This window comes from Bubalus kerabau, chromosome 1 (genome assembly GCF_029407905.1).
Source record: "Bubalus kerabau isolate K-KA32 ecotype Philippines breed swamp buffalo chromosome 1, PCC_UOA_SB_1v2, whole genome shotgun sequence".
In the NCBI taxonomy this organism is placed as follows: domain Eukaryota; kingdom Metazoa; phylum Chordata; class Mammalia; order Artiodactyla; family Bovidae; genus Bubalus; species Bubalus kerabau.
Window position 1 is genome coordinate 125820372 of NC_073624.1, and position 14375 is coordinate 125834746.

At 41.9% G+C, this 14375-nt stretch overlaps 1 protein-coding gene across 1 annotated transcript in view; it reads left to right on the top strand.

Annotated features, from left to right (window-relative positions):
- The window catches only part of LOC129654693 (formin-2-like), a 77013-nt gene extending 63774 nt beyond the window's left edge, over positions 1 to 13239 (top strand). Inside the window, 2 exon segments of the mRNA XM_055584217.1 lie at positions 11650 to 11731; positions 13213 to 13239. Coding sequence (XP_055440192.1) covers positions 11650 to 11731; positions 13213 to 13239 — 109 coding nt within the window.
- The last annotated feature ends 1136 nt before the right edge of the window (positions 13240 to 14375 follow it).

A 14375-nucleotide genomic window follows, 5' to 3' on the forward strand; every position in this document is an offset into this window, starting at 1 on the left:
CAGCAGATGAGTGGATAGATAAAATACAGCACATCCTTACAATGGAATAGCACTCAGCGATGCAAAGACATGAAGCACTGATATGTGCTATAACATGGGTAAGCCTTCAAAATGCTGTGCTAAGCGAAAGAAGATGGTCACAGAAGAAGACTTTATGGTGTGATTCGATATATATGAAACACCCAAAATTGGCAAGTATTTATATAGGATCTGGAAGTAGATTAGCCCTTGTTGAGGGCTAGGGGCAGAAAGGAATGGGAATTGACCTCTGATAAGATTCCTTTGGTGGGTGGAATGTTCTAAGAATAGACAGCTGCACAGCCTTGTGGGGTGTGGGGTATGGGTTTTTCTGTTGTTTGGTTTGTTTTGTTATTTGTTTGTTTTTTGGCCACATCATGTGGCTTGTGGGGTCTTAGTCCCCTCATCCTTGCCCATCCCTCAGCAGTAACACTTCTGAGTCCTAACCATTAGACTACCAGGGAATTCCCTGTTCAGTCCCGTGAACTGTCCACTTTAAGTGCACATTTAATAATATGTTAATGATATCTTAATAAAGCTATTTTTTTTTAAATCAAGTAAATAGAATTTCTCACATTAGCCACTAGGCCTAATCATGGACCACAATTGAACATCCCACCTGTCCTCAGCAATCTGTTCAGGCTGGTCACAGTTTTGAAATCATATGTTGGTTACTTTCCTTCCTGCCTGGTCCACTCCTGGCCATTTCCCCTGTGCTCAGGAGATATACTCAAGGAAACCAAGTCTTTCAACTACTAATATGACTAAATGAGCTAAATCAAAATTTGAGAGATAAATCTGCTGGCACAAATTTGTAGGAAAACAAGTAGCAGAGTTTATTCCAAAATTTAAAAGATCTCCATCTATTTAAATAATGACTCTGTAGGGATTAAATGAGCAGTATTTCTCTGTATAAACTTTAGATTCAGGAAATCTTAAAACACACACATTCACAAAATAGGTAATATGTGTGTATGTGATCTGAAATGAGTCGTCTATTCCAAATAAACTTTTTTCAGACATAATCTCCATGAGAGGAGTCAGATTGTCCAAGTTTTCTCAATCTGTGGTTCTAATGGAGAAGGAATCCCAAAGGGATGGTATGGGGAGGGAGGTGGGAGGGGGGTTCAGAATGGGGAACACGTGTACACTCGTGGCGGATTCATGTTGATGTATGGCAAAACCAATACAATATTGTAAAGCAAAAAAAAAAAAAAAATTGTGACATGACTGTAAAAAAATAATAATAATAAAAGAAAAAATTATTTTTAATTGAAAAAAAAATAAATTACCTCTGTTCAAATAAAAAAAAAAAATCCTTAGGAACAAAGAGTGGCTATGATAATGCTTACAATAAATAAAAGGGGGAAGAAATATGTTCGACTTTGCTCTGAGGTAAAGCCCCATCTCTCACTTCTGTTTTGTTGGGCCTCCACCCTCTCACCAGAATGTCCCCATCTACCGCCCACTGGGCCCTTGCCTGGCCTCTGAATCTTCACTTAGGACCCCTCTCCATGGGCCACTGACCAGGTCGCTGCTCAAGATCTTTGCTTTTACTCATATAAACAGGCTTAGAAACGTGAACCATGGGCAACTGCTAGGTCAGAAGAGGAAGTCTGAGCCCTTGTGAAGAAAGCAGACGTTTCCTGAGGCAAGAACAGACCTTGTACATGGTGCTTCCTAGCCAGCGGGCCCTCAGTGAGGACGGGCCATCCTGGTGCTGTGGAACTGGCCGTGGGAGCGCAGCACGGCCTTGGACAAGGGCATTGCTAGTCTATTCAGCCGTCCACATGAACAGCCATCGTGGCAAATAAGTGTCCTCCAGTCTAGGCTCCCCTTAGTTTCTGTGGAAAGCTCTTGTTTATAATTTGTTCCTCCTTAAAAGGACCTTCAGATCATCAGCACCATGGTTGTCATCACCATCATCAAAGTTATTATCCTGCATAATATTTCTTATCTGCATATTATAATTCCATATCCAACTCAAATTTGGATTTTTTTTTCTGCTTCCTCTTTTTTAATTTTTAATTGAAGTACAGCTGATTTATAATGTACTGATTTCTGCTGTACAGCAAAGTAATTCAGTCATACATATATCCATTATGATTTATCTCAGGATATTGAATATATATCCTGAGATATATATTCTCAGTGCTATACAGTTCTCTGTGCTATACACTAGGACCTTGTTGTTTTTCCATTCTATATATAATAGTTTGCATCTGCTAGTCCCAACCTCCTACTTCATCTCTCCTCCAGCCCCCTCCTTGGCAACCACAAGTCTGTTCTTTGTGTAACTCTATTTCTGTTTCATATATAAGTTCATTTGAGTCTTATTTTAGATTCCACATATAAGTGATATCATATGATATTTGTCTTTCTCCATCTGACTTACTTCACTTAGTATGGATTCACCCATCCCTGGATTCACCCATCCATGTTCCTAGATGGACCTAGAGAATGGTAAAACTCCCTTGTATTGAATATATATGTACCACATCTTCTTTCCCCATTCATCTGTCTGTGGGCATTTAGGTTGTTTCCATGTCTTGACTACTGTAAGTAGTGCTGCTGTTTGGGTGCACATTGGGGTGCACGTATCTTTTTGAATTACAGTTTTCTCTGAATCTATGCCCAGGAGTGGGATTGCTGGATCTTCTGGTACCTCTGTTTTTCTGAGGAATCTCCATACTGTTCTCCATGGTGACTGCACCAACTCATGCTTGCTCTTTCTGAATGTTGTCTTAGGTGACATTTTATTTTATTTCATTCTATTTTGATTTATTTTGCTTCTGGGTGTTTTGTTTGTTTATTAAAATCAGTAATTAAAACACCCAGGATCCCCGATACTTTGAGTATCTTTCTAAGTTTGAAAACTTTAATCAGTTTCATCTGCCATTTTATCTTACTGAGCAATGCTGACATTTTCCGGATAATCCACCAGCTTTCTCCCCCACTCCCCCACCAAGCCCTGGACACTCTGCATTTACTCAAAGGGCAAGTGGCACTCTCCCAGCATGAGCCATCGTGTTGTCCAGAGGTTACACTTGACAACATGAAAACTAAGGCTCAGAGGGGAATGAAGGTGTCCTGTGTTAATGCTCAGTGATGAAAGAGGCCTGCCCTATCCTTTGGGGACTCAGGGGAAAGGGAAGAGAGAGTTGAAGGAGGTACGGCAGTATATGTGGGCCTGTCAGACAGTATTCTGTGAGAAGTGATGGGTAAACAGGGACTTGAAGGAAGTGAAGGAATAAAGCAGGGGCTATGGAGATAGAACATTCCAGCCAGGGAGAGTGGCAACTGCAAAGCCTGAGGGAGGCAGATGCAGTGAGCATCCTGAACAGAGTGAGCAGGAGGAAAGAGGTGGAAGATGACTACACAGAGGGGTGATGGGCCAGATCGTGGAGCCTGGTGGACCATGTGGAAGAGGCTTCCAGCAGAAGGGCGTAAACCAGAACCATATGACATGCTGTGGTGCTTGCGGGAGCAGGAGGAATCAGTGTCTTCACAAAGGCAGGCACCATTAGGTAGTCAATGACAGACGCCTGGTTAGATGGGTGCAGGAGAAGAGGATGATGGGTGGCTTTCTGGAGGAGCCATTACACTCGGAGGTCAGCAGAGAAAGAAGGTCTTGCTGGAGAGGGAAGGAGTGAAGGATTTTTTTTTTTTTTTTATGGAGGAATCAACAGCATATTTTTAGCCTGAAAGGAATAATCCAGTAGAGGATAAAACTGTGGTTTTGTTCTCCCTTAATATGTATGTTTCCTAGATGCGCTCCTGCCTTGTATTGCCCACATCTTTCTCGCACATAATTCCAAACCATTGTGGTATAAATAGCCCTGATGTAATCTCTTTTGAGTGTCACGGGAGGAAACGTGATAAACTCTCTGTCTATAGTCTATGTCTATGTCTAATAGTCCTTGGGGACTTCCCTGGTGGCTCAGACAGTAAAGACTCTTCATGCAATGCAGGAGACCTGGGTTCCATCCCTGTGTCGGGAAGATCACCTGGAGAAGGGAGTAGCTACTCACTCCAGTATCCTTGCCTGGAGAATTCCAATTTTCTTGGGCTCCAAAATCAATGCAGATGGTGACTGCAGCCATGAAATTAAAAGATGCTTGCTCATTGGAAGAAAAGCTATGACAAACCTAGGCAGTGTATTAAAAAGCAGAGATATCACTTTGCCGACAAAAGTCCATATAGTCAAAGCTATGGTTTTTTCAGTAGTCATGTATGGATGTGAGAGTTGGACCATAAAGAAGGCTGAGCATGAAAGAATTAATGCTTTCAAACTATGGTGCTGGAGAAGACTCTTGAGAGTTCCTTGGACACAAGGAGATCAAAGCAGTCAATCCTAAAGGAAATCAACCCAGAATATTCACTGGAAGGACTGATGTTGAAGCTGAAGCTCCAATACTTTGGCCACCTGATGTGAAGAGCCAACTCATTGGAAAAGACCCTGATGGTGGGGAAGATTGAAGGCAGGAGAAGGCGATGACAGAGGATGAGATGGCTGGATGGCATCCCTGACTCAATGGACATGAATTTGGAGCAAACTCTGGGAGATGGCAAAGAACAGGGAAGCCTGGAGTGCTGTAGTCCACGGGGTCACAAAGAGTAGGGCATGATTGAGCGACTGAACAAGGACACTACAAAAGCCATGAGAAAAGCAAGCTCTTTTTTTTTTTTTTTTTTTTTTTTATGAGAGGGTTTTTTTGTTGTTGTTGTTTCCTGGCTGGCCTGGGTCTTGGTTACTGTGCTCAGTCTTTCTCTAGTTGTAGTGAGCAGGGGCAAGTCTTCCGTGGCACCCGGGCTTCTCATTGCAGTGGCTTCTCGTTGCAGAGCACAGGCTCCAGGGTGTGCAGGCTTCAGCAGCTGTAGCTCACAGGCCCAAGAGCCTGTGGGTTCAGTAGTTGTGCTGCACGGGCTTAGTTGGCTCATTGGCATGTGGTATCGTCCCAAACCAAGGATCCAACCCATGTCCCCTGCGTTGACAGGCAGATTCTTAACCACTGGATCACCAGGGAAGTCCCAAGAGATTTTAAATTAACCATGAAAACTATGTTATCAGGGCTTTAAAGTACCAACATATTTATGAATACAAATATTCCTATTTTCAGTGAATGTTTAAAATGTATCATCCAAGCATTTTTAAAAGCTCTAAATGGCATCTTCCAGATTTCTGAACTTTCTGAGACCACAGTAAATTTCTTATGAAAGAACAGGAGAAGATGATCTGGTTTGACAGAATATAATTCAGGGTCTTATTTACACAATAGAGTGTGAACCTTATTGTTTAATCATCTAGTCTCTAAAATAGATGCATCTCCCATGTTCAGCAACACAGAATGTCAGCGTTTTCAACACTTGTCAGAGACTCTGAGCACCTACTGGCTGCCATTTGGGTAAGACCACCATGATCTGAGATAACAGGGGAAATATGTGCTCACGGTCCTTGTAGGTTTCTCAGAGTTGTAGCCCTCTGTCAGGTTACATCACCAAAAAGCAAGGGCACTACACACTCCAAGTGTGTGCTGACTTGCCTCTCCTCACAAATGCCTTCACTGAGTTAAAGCTTAAAATTAGTCTGTTTATAGTGAAGATTTGTGTAAACAAACAAAAAGCCTAATAGAAAAGTTTCTGTCTTCTGTATTTTTGCCTTTTTACTAACTACAGTTCACATCCCTTATGTAGACAGCCACATCAAGAATTCTTCCCATATATTAGAATCAAGAAAATGTGGTTATAGTTTTGTTTTCTCTGGATGATCTTATATGCTTTCCTTTTTCAAAAATAAACACTGTAGCCCATTGTGTTTCCATTAATATGTTTCCTAGAATAGGGTTCAGAATTTGTCTGGTTAGACTACTCCTCTCCAGGATCAGGCTTCCCTAGTGGCTCAGACAGTAAAGAATCTGCCTGCAATGTGGGAGACCCAGAGATTGAACCTGAAATCTCCAGGATCTGGTAAAGCACATGCACCCGTTTTTCTGGGTACTTTCTTTTGTCAAAACTTATTTTAACCTGTCACATTTTATATATTCAGAGTTCTAGGAGATTCAGCCTTTCAGAATCAAATATTTCTAAATAAACAGAAATAAAAGCAAATAATAAATATAAATTACTATAATGAATGTAAATATATGGTAAATATAAATGCATAAGTGTAAATAACTATGTTCATGTTAATAACTAGAGGAAGATTTTGGTGGCCGTGTTTTTCATCGTCCTGTGCATTTGCCTTGTGAGGAGGCCATACAGAGCAAGGCTTACAGCTTGGGCTAAGGAGGTGTTGTCTGTGTCTGGCTGGATCTGCCACTCACTCTGACCACGAGTGAGTAATTTGACCGTTTTAAGTTTCAGTTTCTTCATGGTTAAAGTTGGGTAACAACAATATGTACCTCAGGAGGTTATTCTGAGATGTGTGTGTGTGTGTGATATTTTTGTTTCCTTTGCCTTGAAGTAAGTGCACAGCCTTGTCCTCTGGACCCATCTTTCCTTACCTACAGCTTTTCCAAACCTAAGAAACAGCTGTTTCTTCCTGCGGTAGCTCATCCATATGCTGCTACTGCTGCTAAGTTGCTTCAGTCGTGTCCGACTCTGCGCGACCCCATAGACGGCAGCCCACCGGGCTCCCCCGTCCCTGGGATTCTCCAGGCAAGAACACTGGAGTGGGTTGCCATTTCCTTCTCCAATGCATGCAAGTGAAAAGTGAAAGTGTAGTCGCTCAGTCGTGTCCGACTCTTCACGACCCCATGGACTGCAGCCCACCAGGCTCCTCCATCCATGGGATTTTCCAGGCAAGAGTACTGAAGTGGGGTGCCATTGCCTTCTCCGCATCCATATAATGTCCTACATTTATAGGACATTAGACAGTTATCAAATAGATCCTGAATCTAGGGGATTAACTTGATAACTTGAATGTTTTTTCTTATGAAGAAATGATCCATCTCTTTGGACTCACCTCTTCTCCACAATAACAGTTTCAGAAAACGCTGATGTACATCATCTCTGCTTATTGGCCTTATACTCGTGAGAGGAATATATTTGCAGCTTTTAGAGCATAAGCACAAAACATATATATCTAATTGTCATGGAATCTTGGACTCTAGACTATGAACAGTCCCCAAAGTTGAGTGGGTCTTGTTGACTAAGTGGCAGACTCCCCTTTCGCTCTGCGCGCTGAGTGGCGCATGTGGTGTGGGCTGCACAGAGGTGCCTTCCGCCAGCCCGGCCTCCCAAGGCAGGTCCCACAGACCTGTCCCACAGAGTTCTGGGGCTCCTGTGAAGTCTGGTCAGAAGAATCGAAGTCGCTGTGAGCTGTTCTAACTGCGTCATCCGTCACCCCTGGACGCGCGGATATGGTTGCTTTTCTCTCTGAGTCAGACTGTCAGCGTTAAAGTTCAGAAATCCAACTCAAATTCAGAAATATGTCCCTGACAACACTTAAGTTCTTTTCACCTGTAGTCATAAGAAATATTGTGGTTGATTGTTTCTACTGTATTTTCAGGATGTTTGTGGGTGTATGGGTGTGTGATCATCGCGGTTATAAAGAAGGACAGGCCGAGCCAGGACTCAGTCCACTAGGCGTCTATACCTGCTTGACTCCTGGAGCCGCACCCCCGCCCCCACCCAGCCTCCGTCCAGAGCCCCTCCCCGCTCTTTCGGATTAAAATATTTTCACTGAAATTAATAGGCTGCCAATAGAGAACTATAAAAGGAAGTAAAATTTTTTCAGATGACATCTTTGGTATCTTTGAACTGCAACTTCTAGTCAGCAACCTAAACAAAGATAACATGAACAAAAACAAACCATGTGATAATGAAAACTCTTCTCTCACCACTTACAGTGGTTTTGAAAAAACAGCATCACAAAAAGTGGAGAGACTAGAAAGAAGGAAAGCTAGCATTATTTTTAAGACCGAACAGTCCAGGTGACTCTGCTAAGCTGGTGAGGGAGGAGAGCACTGCTCTCAGCCCGTGGTTGGAAGACTCTTCTCTGCTCCCGACCTGATGCTTGAACGGGGCTCCTGGGACACTCACTTAGACTGGATTATTACTGCTCCGTGTTAGAGGAGTGGCTCCCTTCCCTTTCAATTGAATGACAACAGCAGTGTATCTATGGCCTTTGTTTCTGTTGGGAGACTAACAAGGTAAAGTCTTGATTAAGGAATACCCTTAATTGTGACTTTTCTGGTGGCTCAGACGGTAAAGCATCTGCTCGCAATGTGAGAGACCCAGGTTCGATTCTTGGGTTGGGACGATCCCCTGGAGAAGGTAAATGGCAATCCACTCCAGCACTCTTCCCTGGAAAATCCCATGGACAGAAAATCCTGATAGGCTACAGTCCATGGGGTTGCAAAGAGTCGAATACGACTGAGTGACTTCACTTTCACTTTTCACTTAATCAAGGGCACAACAGCCACATTAGAAAGAAATCATCTTCATAAATCTTGCAAGACTTATATCTCTGCCCACCATCCACAGACCCCCATCCCCATCCTCACTGGAAGTTAAACTCAAGTGCCAAGCCCTGGCTTCTTCCCTGTTCACCAGGCTGCTTTCTCCATTTGTGAAGTGAAGTGAAAGTCACTCAGTTGTGTCAGACTCCTTGAGACCCAGGGACTAGTCCATGGAATTTTCCAGGCCAGAATAGTGGAGTGGGTAGCCTTTCCCTTCTCCAGGGGATCTTCTCGACCCAGGAATCAAACCAGGTTCTCCTGCATTGCAGGCGGATTCTTTACCAACTGAGCTATCAGGAAATCCCTTTGTGAAGGAGGTCCTATCCCCTTCTCCTTTCCAAATTGGACCTGTAGATCATTTTTGTTTGTTATTTGAAATGTTATCACCACTGTGCCTTTTCACTTAGTATCTAGTTATGTAATGAACTTCTCTTTCCTACTCAGTTTAAGAAATTTTAGGAATCATTGACTGAGGGGGGAGGCAGAAGGGATGGGGGTTATCAGCAGGCTCGCACTTGGAGCTCGTGGACTATCCCCAGTGCCTGGAGGAAGGCCTGAGCAGGAGGGGACTGGGGCCTCTCCATCCCCGCTTCCCTCCGTATTTTTCCTCTTACTTCTGCCAGCTCACCTCCAGGGACATGTTCTTTTTTCCTGCCTAAAGTGTGGGGGGAAAGTCTTGTCATTGTCAGAGTTTTGTTGAAAGAGAACTGGCATTTGGGAGCAGCATTTGCTAGAAGGCTTAGGATAGATAGGCCTGCTTGCAGAGCTGCCCAAAAGTGCCCACATCTCCTGCTTCCAAGCAAGCACATCCCAGGGAGACTAACCTGGAACAGAGCCACCTGGCCCGGGAGCTGCTTTTCCAAAATTCCTCTGCACCTGACTTTGAGAATCCTCTCAGCTGTCTGGTGCCCAGGGCCCAGCTCCTAGCTCAGCCGTGTGCACAGCCAAGAGTCTAGGGACACAGGAACCACTTGCCCCATCGGTCACGTTCATATCCAGAGCCTGAACCAGTAGGGTGGAGGAAGCTCTGGCCTCGGTGGGGAGTCCTAGGGCAACAGGGTCCCCTGCAGCACTCCCAGGTTATTCCGTACAGAGTCCTTGCTCTCAGCCCCATTTCCACTTCTAAGGGAAGTACGGAAAACTAAGATTTCTCTTTGAAAGCCCTCGGGGCACAACTGCCCTGAATCCTGAGCTGGGGCAACATCCTTGGCATCTGTGCACACCTGTGACTCTTGCCTGGGTTTCAGGGCCCTCAGCCCTGCGCTGACTCAGGCATCCTGACCACACTCTCTAGTTCTCCTGCTGTAGGAATGGCCACACTTGTTTTCTGTGTAAAACTTAAAATGTTTGTATTAGACTGGGCTTTCTGTGATACTTAGAAAATAAGATAGTAAGAAAATTAAGATGCTTTGGTGGTCTAAATACTTGTGAAGTATATATTTTTTTTAATATTACAAAATGCCTTAAAGAGTTCTAAGTAAATTTAAGAGAGGATTTACTGGATTTTCACTAACTGTAGGGAAAAAAAGCAAAAAGAGTTACTTTGATCCATCCTGCCTACTATGAGCTGTAACAGTAACCTCATAGCTGCTGCACTCAACGAATTGTTTCATTCTGTTGTTTAAAAACAGGGATTCATTCAGCTGCATAGGAGATGAATTCTGTCATTAGAAGCTTTGCCATCAGGCTTAAGAAATATATTTATAACTCATTTCTTTCAGGAAACAGGTTTCAAGATCTCCATAAGAAGTCTTTTATTAAGATAAATCACAGCTTTGTCAGTTTCTCAGAAGTACTCTATTTTTAATTCCAAAGGAGAATCACAATAATGAAAATAAATTAACCTAGTAGGTTATTTTCTTTCTAATGGCACCTGTTTTTATTAATAGAATTCCAGTCTACATATTTCTTGGGCTTCCCTGGTGGCTCAGGCAGTAAAGAATCTGTCTGCAATGCAGGAGACCTGGGTTCAATCCCTGGGTTGAGAAGATCCCCTGGAGAAGGGAATGGCAACCTATTCCAGTATTCTTGCCTAGAGAATTCCATGGAGAGAGGAACTTGGAAGGCTGTAGTCCATGGAGTCACAAAGAGTCAGACACAACTGAGCAACTAACACACATATTTCTTACTATTTGCTTAGTAGAAGCATAACATTTTATAAAGAACTTTTAGGCCTTTTTATTTTTTAGCTGCACTAGGTCTTAGTTGCCACACATGGGGTCTTACTTGCGGCCTGCAGACTCTTACTTGCAGTGTATGGGGTCTAGTTCACTGCCCAGAGATGGAACCCAGGCCCCTGCATTGGGAGCGGCCCCTGGATCACCAGGGAAGCCTCTAAAGAACTCTTAAAGTGAAGCCTTTTGGATGTTTGCAGCAGCTCTGGGCAGTCCTAGTGGTGATACTGTTCTGTGTTCTTGAGCCCTTGTCCTCCCTGAGGGACACAGGGGGCCAAGCGAGCAGATGCTACCCCAGCATCAGACAGCAGGGCCAGACTTGCTGTGCAACCTCCCTTCCAGTGATGTCCTCTTTTAACTGTTCCTCTGGTATTCAGTACTGTTTTCCTTGGAGCATGTGTTTAAAAGGAAATCCTAGATGTGTTCAAACATTACTGTTCAGTCTCTATTTTCTGGTTTCAAATGACTGGTCCCCATGCTTGATAATGCTCAATTAAAAAAGAAAAAATGGTCCCAAGTATTCATTGTATATATTTCCATGCCTGGGGAAACATAATGTGGAAACTGAATCTGAGATCCTTTTAAATAAACATATGAGTTCTTATATGATGCTGCTTATTTCACTAATGCTTCTGATTTATACGGTAGTGCCATCCCTTTTTATGTAATGGAGCCAATCTCAGCACCTCACCTGAATATGAGGGATATTTCTTTATTTTCCTGTGTGTAAGACTCCTTTAGTATGCCTAAAAATATAAATGTGCTTGTGTCCTATTCCATTCGACCTTCTTTGATTCCAAGTTAAGAGCCACTGGATGAATTCACCTCTAGCTGTATTATGTTTTTAAATCAAGTATCAGGTAACATTGCTCTGTATGTGGTATTATTTTTCTCTAATAAATCAAATCCTTCATGATACTTGCTCACCTACTATAGATGAACTGTAGTGATCTTTGTAAGTCTTTGTTTATATCATGTGTTTTCTCCCCACCCAGAGTAAAAGAAGCTGAAGAGGTGTATAGGCAGAAAAAGGGAAAGTCACTCTATAAAATAAAACCAAGACATGACTCTGGAATTGTAAGTATTTATTCTGTTGTTTGATTTGTGGTTTTCTCTGGCTTTTAAACACTCTTTTCTCAGAATATACAAATCCACCTAATAACATTTTAATCATCTTCCTCTTAAGTTTGACCAAATAGTGAGCTTAGAGAATCTCCTTTTCCTTCTGCCTGTAATCAGGTACCAGAGGCTAAAAGAATCTCGGTGTTCAGCTTTCAAAGCCTAACCATCAAGATGGGTCCGCCGAGGGGTGCATATATGTGGGGGGCTGCTGGTGGAGGGGGGCATCTCTCACTCTCCTCATCATACATGGGGCACAGCACAGCTGCTGTAATCCCATGAGCACCTGGGGCCTAACACAGGGAGTGCAGGTGCAGCACTGTTCTTTGCTCAGACCAGGGGCTCAGGCTGCACAGGGGCTACCAGCAGCTGTCAGCCCACAGCCAAGCGTAACAAGCCAAGCTCCTCCCTCTCTGCTCGTTTCTCCCTTCAAAATAAAACACCAGGTTGTGCACCAGGAAGGGAAGGCTTTGATGGACATGATGAGTCCATGTGATACTGTCTTATGTTTTGTTGAATGTTTGAGTGATTATCACTTGGCACTACAGAGTAAGTAAATGCTATTTTAAATGAAAAGTTGGGTTAAACCTTAAAATAGCATTTTGAATTAGTCTAATATAGTGTAAATGGAAGATAGTCAAATAACCAAAATTGGGCCACAATTAAACAGCTTTATTTAGAAAAAGCTAGAAATTATATCTGCATTTAAAAGATATTTTCCCTTCCGTTTCTCTGTATCAAAATCTTATTGAACAACAAGTATTATATTATGGTTTGGTTTATGTTCTGTCTTTTTGATGAAAGTAAATCTTCCAGTACATGTATAGAATGAGAAGGAATAGTTATTTACTAACCACAGTTATGCTGTTATAAGGATAGAAGAGAATTAAATCACATTAAGAATGAGATGAAAGTGTGTTAGTCCCTCAGTTGTGTCTGGCTCTTTGCGACCTTATGGACTATAGGCTGCCAAGCTCCTCTGCCCATGGAATTCCCAAGGCAAGAATACTGGAATGGGTCGCCATTCCATTCTCCAGGAGATCTTCCTGACCCAGGGATTGAACCCGGGTCTCCCACATTGTGGGCAGATTCTTTACCATCTGAGTCATAGAAGAGAATTAAATCACATTAACAATGAGTTGAAGGTTGAATTTTCATATTTATGTGTTTGTACATAAGACTGAAAATGAGAAAAGTGAGCTGATACTTCTTCACATCGATTAGAAGCTAAATTTTTAAACCCTTTTTTCCCTCAAAAACATTAGTGACAATTCTGAGATAAATAGATTTTACTTATATCTTTTTTTCATTTATGAGCTTGTGGATCTTTAACCTTTTCTCAAAGAATTTGATCCAAATGAAAATGCTATTCTAAACTCCATACATTCTTTAAAGTTATGCCTTCTAACTATTTCTCTTATCTGATGCATTTATTTCAGAAAGCAAAAATAAGCATGAAAACCTGACCAATGAAAAGCAGAACAAACATGAGGCACTGCAGCCGCTTCCACAGAATTCAGCCGACCTGAGGGCAGGAAGGAAACTCATCATTTTGATCATATTTCTTCTTGGCCTCTTGCATAATCTTTATGTTTTCCAGACAGTTTACTGGTTGTTGAATTCTACACTGTATTCATATAAAAATGCAAAAGCAGTAGGCCAGTGGAGAATGTGACACCTTTTCTTTTTGTAAAAGTTTATGGTATTTTGCCAATAGACCAAAACAGTATGTATGAGACAGTATCTGCATTAATTCTGAACATGCAAAACAGTAACCTCCAACTTACTGTTGTGAGAATATTCCCTGTCACAGTGAAACATTCTTTCTCCTGACATTCTTACTCCATGTCACTGCATTTAGATTTATGGTTAACATGTGACTTGTTTGTATCAGTTTCACATCTACATATAAATTTTCTATTTTAAAATTGAGGTACCATTTATATATGTCATAGATAAGGCTTTCCCAGCTCTTGGGTTGGTCTCTGTAACTATATATTTGTGAAAGAAGATTATCATTTTTTTTTTTACTCATCATACAATGAATAGAAAAAATATATCAAAAGGAAAACCCTTTCTATACATCATTTAATATAGGCAGGAATCATAATTTTAAGTTAAATGAGGGCCTTTATCAACCATGTCCTTTAGGACCTACATAAAGCCAGTCTGCAGCAAAGGTCAATTAAACCAAAGTTACCTCTCTGTAACTTTTACCATTGCCCTTCTCAAAGAAAATGACACAGTGCTTTTAAATGATCCTCATAAAATTGCCAAACATGACTAACTGTTGGCCAAAAAAAAAAAAAAAAAGAGTAACTTTTAGATGGATTGATATCTACCTAGGACTTGTTCATTAAACGCACCTGCCTGAGTATTGTGACTTGATTGGGGTTTTCTTTAAGTCACTCCTGAAGCATTGTGATGGCTTTGTCTAACATTAATAGTTTTTTAAAAATGATATGTCTTGGGGTATGGCTATGAATAAAGGGGAGAATCTGTTGCTATTGCAAACCAATGATGGAAGCAACTTACAAAGAAAATCTGAATTGTAACTATGTTGCTATTTATGTAAAACACTGTCCTCACCTTTCAGTCTGTA